Genomic DNA, 7500 nt, shown 5'->3' with positions numbered 1-7500 from the left:
TAAAAGATAAAATAATAATAAAATAAATAATAAATAATTTAATTTAATTTAATTAATAATTTAAATGTTTATAATGCATGCAATAAACAAACAAATGCAGCGAATCGCCAAGATCGACGCGGCGAGCGACGGAGAGAGAATTAGGGTTTAGGGTTCAGGGTTTAGGGTTTAGGGTTTAGGGTTTAGGGTTTAGGGTTTGGTGTCCATTTTTTAAGGAAATTGAGTTAATTTTAATGCTTTTCTTTGCTATTTTTATTTAATACAAACAATTATACAATTACCATCACCATACAGCTATGGTGACTCTAAACCCTAGGGTTTAGGGTTTAGGGTTTAGGGTTTAGGGTTTGTGAGCAAGATGTATATGGCTCGATATGCCTATACAGCGCAATTTTCTTCTTTCTTCCTTTTTATTGCTAAGGAAGTTAGGGGATAAAAAAGTATTAATAAAAAAAAAAAAAAGAAAATAAATAATAAATAAAAGGAAGGAAAAGAACAGAGGGGAGGAGAGAAGAGGAAGAAAAATAAAAAAAAAAAAGAAAAAAAGCCCTATTAATATAATAAAATAAAAATATAAATTAATTAATTAATTAATTGGTTAATTAATTAATATAATTTATATTATACATAATATAAATATACACGTATATATACAATATACATAGTATATATAATATATATAGTAATATATATATGTATTATATTATATATAGTATATATTATATATACTGTCCCTAAACCCTAAACCCTAAACCCTAAACCCTAAAACTTAATATCCTTTGAAGGAGGCCAAACCCTAGACCCCAAACCCTAAACCCTAAACCCTAAAAATTCCCAAGAATTTAAAAGCCAAAGATACATTGTGTGTCTGCATTCATTCCTCCCTACAAGGAAAAAAGTTGCTTCTTATCCACTGCTGCAGCAGCAGCAGCAGCAGCAGCAGCAGCAGCAGCAGCAGCAGCAGGAGCTAAGGGTTGAACCAATTAGAGATAGAAATACTATTGGTAGCTGCCTCTACATAATGCCACCATCCTTGAGGAATAAAGAGACAGTCCCCTGCATGCAGCAGCACATCTATACAATGTGTCTCCTTAATAAATAAATTATATTGCTGCTGCTGCTGCTCATATACTGCAGCAGGAAGAGCAGCAGCAGATACAAGCGAGCTAGGTAAACTAGATGTATTACGTAACAAACCCTGCAGCAACAGCAGCAACACACACGCAGCACAGCAGCAGCAGCAGCAGCAGCAGCAATTAGACCAGGGAAATATAAGCTAGACAAACCGCAGCAGCATTCTGAGCTGCAGCAACAGCGGCAGCAGCAGCAGCAGCACAGCCACCACCAACAGTAGCAGCAGCACCACCACCACCATCTACACCAGCAGCAGCAGCAGCAGCAGCAGCAGCAGCAGCAGCAGCAGCAGCAGCAGCAGCAGCAGCAGCAGCAGCAGCAGTTCTACCTCTTTAAAAGGGTACATAGCTTGTGTCTGCTGAGGGGAGAAGAGTTGCATGCGTTTGCTGCCAATTATTTGCATAAATAAGTTGCTGCTGCTGTCTGTATGCAAAGGAGACACTGTCCCCTTAGGTCCTATCCATACTAAGCGTGTTATCTCTGTTGATGCACCTGCAGCAGCAGCAGCAGCAGCAACAGCAGCAGCAGAAGCAATAGCAGCAGCAGCAGTTGTAGTAGTGGTAAGGTAGACGGAGAGCAGCAGCAGCAGCAGCAGCAGCAGCAGCAGAAGAGACAACTGCAACAAATGCAGCAGCAGTAGATATAATACTTTACTAAACAACAACAACAGCAGCAACAGCAGCAGCAGCAGCAACAGCAGCAGCAGCAGCAAGACATACAAGCAAGAGCAAGATCAGGTATAGGTGCTTCCTTAGCAAGGAAGGGAAGTTGCTCAAGAAGTGCATGCTGTGCTAAGTACCCTATGGGGCCCTCCATGGGGGCCCCCCCCTTTGCTGCAGCAGCACATAAGGCAACAGCAGCAGCAGCAGCAGCAGCACATTAGGCAACAGCAGCAGCAGCAGGATTAGTAGTAGTAGGACTAATAGTAATAGCAGCAGCAAAAATATTTCTTGCAGGAATAAATGCAGCAGCAGCAAAGGCAATAGCTGTAACAGCAGCAGCAGCAACAACAACAGCAGCAGCAACAACAGCAGCAGCAGCAACAACTGCAGCAGCAACTGCAACAGCAGCAGCAGCAGCAGCATACAGGAAGGTTCAATGAATTCTGTGTAGAAATCATCAAAGAGCATCAGACGTTGAGTCCATCCCTCTTCTGCATAAGAACTACCTGCAGCAGCAGCAGCAGCAGCAGCAGCAGCAGCAGCAGCAGCAGCAGCAGCAGTCTCCTTTAGATAAAGAAGATAAAAGGAGACAACAAAAAGGAGACAAAAAAGGAGACAAAAAAAGGAGACAGAAAAAGGAGACAAAAAAAGGAGACAAAAAAGGAGACAAAAAAAAGGAGACAAAAAAAGGAGACAAAAAAAAGGAGACAAAAAAAAGGAGACAAAAAAAGGAGAAAAAAAAGGAGAAAAAAAGAGGAGAAAATAGTTTGCTTTTTTTTTGTTACCTATTTCTATAGGGACTAATCGATGACCAAATTGTTTTCTTAATCGTCGCCAATCTCTCCATAAATTTACACACGGGAATTCCGATATACCTCCTATACGTAAACCCTAAACCCTAAACCCTAAACCCTAAACCCTAAACCCTAAACCCTAAACCCTAGAAAATAAAAAATAAAAAATTAATAGTAGATAATAAAAAATAAATAATAAACAATAATCCCTCTATAAGTAAAAAAGCAAGAAACATTGGAGGCATATAGTATACATAAACCCTAAACCCTAAACCCTAAACCCTAAACCCTAAACCCTTACGAGTATTACCTCTAATAAGGAGTGGTTTATCCTTTTGTAGGTAATTCACAAGAAAATCCTCAAATCCAATGGCTGCATACACAACAAAACCCTAAACCCTAAACCCTAAACCCTAATGTGGGAGTCTCTGCACAACATTGCCTTCCTCTGCGAACGCTTTTAGGGTTTAGGGTTTAGGGTTTAGGGTTTAGTACATGTTCTTTCCTCTACGGGGGACCGTCGTCTATTGATAGGAACAAGAGGCTCTAAGGAGACACTTGGAGTGTTGTCCCTCTGCTGCTGCTGCTGCTGCTGCTGCTGCTGTTCCTCCTCCTCCTCCTCCTCTTCTTGCTCCTCCTCCCCCTCTTCCTCCTCTTCCTGCTGCAGCAGCAGCAGCAACCTCTCTCTAATAACGTCGAAAGCAGCAGCTGCTGCTGTCAGTCGTTTATAAACCCTAATTTTGGGTCCCCCCATGATTAGTCCTGCACGCAAACCCTAAACCCTAAACCCTAGACCCTAAACCCTAAACCCTAAACCCCAAACCCTAAACCCTAAACCCTAGAAGTAAGAAATGATTTCTTACCCAAGTCAATATAACGAAAGGCAAAAATAAATGCCTTCTCTGCTGTCTCTACAAAGTCTTCTTGTGCTGCTGCTGCATCTGCTGCTGCATCTGCTGCTGCTGCTGCTGCTGCTGCAGCAGGATTTTCTGCTGCTGCTGCTGCTGCTGCTCCACTAGCAGCATAACTTAGACCAAGAAGGAGACAAGCAACACCATGAGCCTCACGACACCAAAGAGGGACAGACTCCCAATGACCAGTATGTAACCTATACACAAACCCTAAACCCTAAACCCTAAACCCTAAACCCTAAACCCTAAATGGTGTAGTGTATTTTTCTAGGGAATTATTATATGATATTTAGGGTTTAGGGTTTAGGGTTTAGATAGTAAGGAGTAGCAACTATAGATGTGAATATGGCCTAACTAAACCCTCAACAGGGGCCCTTCTCCCTGCTACCCCCCTTCTAGGGTTTAGGGTTTAGGGTTTAGGGTTTAGGGTTTAGGGTTTACCGTCTCCAGGAGGCCTCATGTAGATCAATAGCAGCCTTATGTAGTGCCTCTAGTGTCTCCTTTTCTTCCTGTAGGGAAGAATAGCCAAGGGAGACAAACAAGGAGACAGGAGACACAGATATATCCTTTGTGCTATTAGGAAGGAGACTCTCTAAGCTGCTGCTGCTGCTGCTGCTGCTGCTGCTGCTGCTGCTGCTGCTGCTGCTGTTGCTGCTGCTGCTGTTGCTGTTGCTGCTGCTGCTGCTTGTCTGCTGCTCGGTACCCCATGAGATTCCTTCTTGTGTAAGTGTTGCTTCTGCTGCTGCTGGTTGCTGCAGCAGCAAACAGTGCCCCTCTTTTGCTGCTGCATGCAGCAACTTAAGGAGGCCCCCCTCCTTAATAACAGGTATGGGGCCCCCCAGCAACTTGCATGCAGCAGCAAAACAATTCCATAAGGAACAGCGCTCAGTACCGCTGCACTCGGGGCCCCCTAAGCAGCAGCAACAGCAGCAGCAGCAGCAGCAGCAGCAGCAGCAAACATACGCACAGCAGCAAAGTATGGGAGAAAAAGCAGTCGCGACTACAGCAGCAAAAGCAGCAGCAGCAACAACAACAAAAGCAGCAACAATAACAGCAACACCACCAGCAACAGCAAGAGCAGCAGCAGCAGCAGCAGCAGCAGCAGCAGCAGTACCTTCAATAATATCATCAGCAATAGCCTGTAGCTCCTGAGGGTTTACTTGGCACTCTTTGCATAAAACCCTAAAATTATCTATTATACCCATTGGTAGAGGGGGCCCCCCATGGGGCCCCCCCGGGGGGCCCCCTACTTCTTTATTAGGGGGCCCCCCATCAGGAAGGGGATCAGACTCCATGGGGCAACACAAAAGGGTTTGCTGCTGCTGCTGCTGTTGTTGCTGTTGGTGTTGTTGCTGCTGCTGCTGCTGCTGTTGCTGCTGCTGCTGACAGAGGCCCCTTTACACATTCAGGGGACCCCTGGAAGGCCGCAACGAACAACACAGATAGCAGCAAATGCAGCAGCAGCAGCAGCAGCAGCAGCAGCAGAAGCAAAGGTTGCTGCTGCAGCTGCAGCAGCAGCAGTAGCTGTGAAGGGAAGATCAGGCAAATAACTGGATCTTCTATGGTGAGCACCAAAAAAAAGATGCTTCTGCTGTAGCAGCAGCAGCAACAGCAGCAGGAGCAGCAGGAGCTGCTGCAGCTGCCGCAGGGGGCCCCTGGGTACCTAGAAGAGGCACGGAGGCAGTGGTAGGAGAGAAGGAGCCCACAGAAGCAGCAAGATAGGGTAGGGGCCTCGTTAATATTGCTCTAAGGGGGCCCCCTAAGGGTTCAAATATTGAAGGGGCCCCCTAGGGCACAGATCTAAAGGGGGCCCCTAGAGTACAGATCTAATGGGGGCCCCCTAGGGTACAGATACAGTCAATACCTTCTGCTGCTGCTGCTGCTCCCCTTTTAATTGTATATTTTAACAATATAACAAACAATTACCACACAGGGACCCCTACAGGGGCCCCAGTCAGAGGGGCCCCCAAGGGGGCCCCCTTTGGGGGCCCCTCTAGAGGGTCCTTCCGGGGGGCCCCACAGGGCCCCACAGAAATATATATTTTCCCTTTTATGCTAATAAATTAAATTATTTATTAAATATAAATAAATTAATACTTTCTTCTTTATAACTTTGCTGCTGCAGCAAACCCTAGGGGGCCCCCTTCGTGCTGCTGCCTGAGGAGGGGCCCCCTTGTAGGAAGGAAGGGTCAAGGAGGATCTGGTGCTGCAGCACAGCGAAACAGCAGCAGCAATTGCAGCAGCAACGGCTGCATCGACAGCAGCAACAACAACAGCAGCAACAGCAACAGCAGCAGCAGCAGCAGCACTACTAAGGGCCCCATGGGGCCCCTCTATAGGTATAGAGAATGCCGGTTAGTTGAGGGGGCCCTTCTCTTTCTTCTTGGGGGCCTCTGTGGTTTTGCTGCAGCATCTCCTGCAGCAGCAGCAGCAGCAGCTGCTGCTGCTGCTGCTCTTGCCAGGAAGCTGCTGCAGCAAACTAGGGCTCTGAACTTACTTGGCAGCGGCAGGAACACCACCGACAGCAGCAGCAGCAGCAGCAGCAACAGCAGCAGCAGCAGCAGCAATGATTTTAAGCCCCTCTTTGTAGATGCAGCAGCGTTGCTGCAGCAAACCCCCGCTCTCTTCCGCCTCTCTGCAGCTGCAGCAGCAGCAGCACCAGGAGGAGGAGGAGCAGCAGCAGCAGCAGGAGCAGCAGGAGCAGCAGGAGAAGCAGCAGGAGCAGGAAGTCTTTTTTATAAATGTTTGCTGTCTGCTAGACAGATAAGGAGACACGGGAGACAAATGCTGCTGCCCTCTTGGGGTGTATCTGCAGCAGCAGCAGCAGCAGCAACAAGGGTACTCCTTGTAGGAGGGGGGGGCCTCGGGGGCCCCATTGCCCTTTATCTTGTAGGAGCAGGAATAGGTTAGTTATTGCTGCTGCTGCTACTCTTGCTGTTGCTACTGGTACTGCTGCTGCTGCTCGTGCTGCAGTTGTGCTATCTGCATCTGCTGCTGCTGCTGTTGCTGCTGCTGCTGCTGTTGCTGCAGGGCACCTGACGATAGTTGATGGAGACACTGTTGATGATACAAACCTTCATAGGTGAGCCCATCATCGCATTGCTGCTTCTGCTGCTGTTGCTGCTGCTGCTGCAGTACTTGCTGCTGTTGCTGCTGCTACACCTGTTGCACCATTCCTGCTGCTGCTGTTGCTGTTGCTGTTGCTGCTGCTGCAGGCAGGTATTCTTTAGGGAGACAGATGTGGGGCGCAGCAAGAGTAAGGCCCTTGCTCGTGCCTGTAAGGAGCTAGACTCACAGGTGAGCAGCAGCAGCACCAGCAGCAACAGCAGCAGCAGCAGCAGCAGCAGACGGAGCAGCAGCAGCAGCAGCAGCAGCAGCAGATGATGTCCTAAGACTGCCGTGGCATATCATACCATAGCTTCTGCTGCTGCTGCAAAATCTCTGCTGCAGCCTCTTTTGCTTCTGCTGCATCTCCTGCTGCTGCTGCTGTTGCTGCTGCTGTTGCTGCTGCTGCTGCTGCTGCTGCTGCAGGCATCAGTAGAGGGAATAGATGCATATATAGATGATGAATTAGCTAATCATCTTATACCTAATCATCATATTGTTGTTGATGCTACAGATAATAAAGAAACTAGGTACCTGCTGCTGCTGCTGCTGCTGCTGCTGCTGTTGCTGTTGCTGCTGTTGCTGCTGCTGCTGTTGTTGTTGCTGCTGCTGCAGTTGATGCTGCTGCCGCTGCTCTTTTTGTTGTTTTTTTTGCTTGTTGCTTCTTACGATGGGTATTTGAGGGATTAGGTGCCGGCACGCCATATACACTGCTGCTGCTGCTGCTGCTGCTGCTGCTGCTGCTGCTATTGCTGCTGCTGCTGCTGCTGCTGCTGCAGGTATTTATTAAATGACGCTTGTGTCTTATATAATAGACCATTGGTCTGCGGCAGTGCCCTCAAGCAAGAAGGGCAACTCTTTGTATATAATAGTAAGGGGGGCCCCTGTTATAGG

General features: G+C 47.4%; 2 protein-coding genes across 2 annotated transcripts in view; one reads left to right on the top strand and one right to left on the bottom strand.

Moving 5' to 3' along the window:
* Positions 1-1184: 1184 nt before the first annotated feature.
* On the bottom strand, positions 1185-4796 carry EMWEY_00043150 (jmjC domain-containing protein, putative; the record flags this gene model as incomplete). Its single annotated transcript, XM_013482809.1, has 9 exons — positions 1185-1198; positions 1854-1967; positions 2222-2302; positions 2582-2674; positions 2892-2963; positions 3086-3352; positions 3454-3698; positions 3943-4010; positions 4752-4796. The coding sequence occupies 9 exons, from the start codon at positions 4794-4796 to the stop codon at positions 1185-1187; spliced, it is 999 nt and encodes a 332-aa protein (XP_013338263.1).
* Positions 4797-5823: 1027 nt separating this feature from the next.
* The window catches only part of EMWEY_00043140 (molybdenum cofactor synthesis protein, putative), a gene marked incomplete at both ends in the record, with an annotated part of 2367 nt that continues 690 nt past the window's right edge, over positions 5824-7500 (top strand). The window contains 5 exons of the mRNA XM_013482808.1: positions 5824-6406; positions 6532-6583; positions 6717-6798; positions 7033-7136; positions 7386-7500. The exon at positions 7386-7500 is cut by the window's right edge and continues 153 nt beyond it. Of these exons, the coding sequence (XP_013338262.1) occupies positions 5824-6406; positions 6532-6583; positions 6717-6798; positions 7033-7136; positions 7386-7500 (936 nt within the window). The remainder of the gene's footprint in view (positions 6407-6531; positions 6584-6716; positions 6799-7032; positions 7137-7385) is intronic.

The sequence above is a fragment of the Eimeria maxima genome, genomic scaffold, assembly GCF_000499605.1.
Source record: "Eimeria maxima Weybridge genomic scaffold, Emw_scaff787, whole genome shotgun sequence".
In the NCBI taxonomy this organism is placed as follows: domain Eukaryota; phylum Apicomplexa; class Conoidasida; order Eucoccidiorida; family Eimeriidae; genus Eimeria; species Eimeria maxima.
This window is presented reverse-complemented; position numbering and strand designations above follow the sequence as displayed.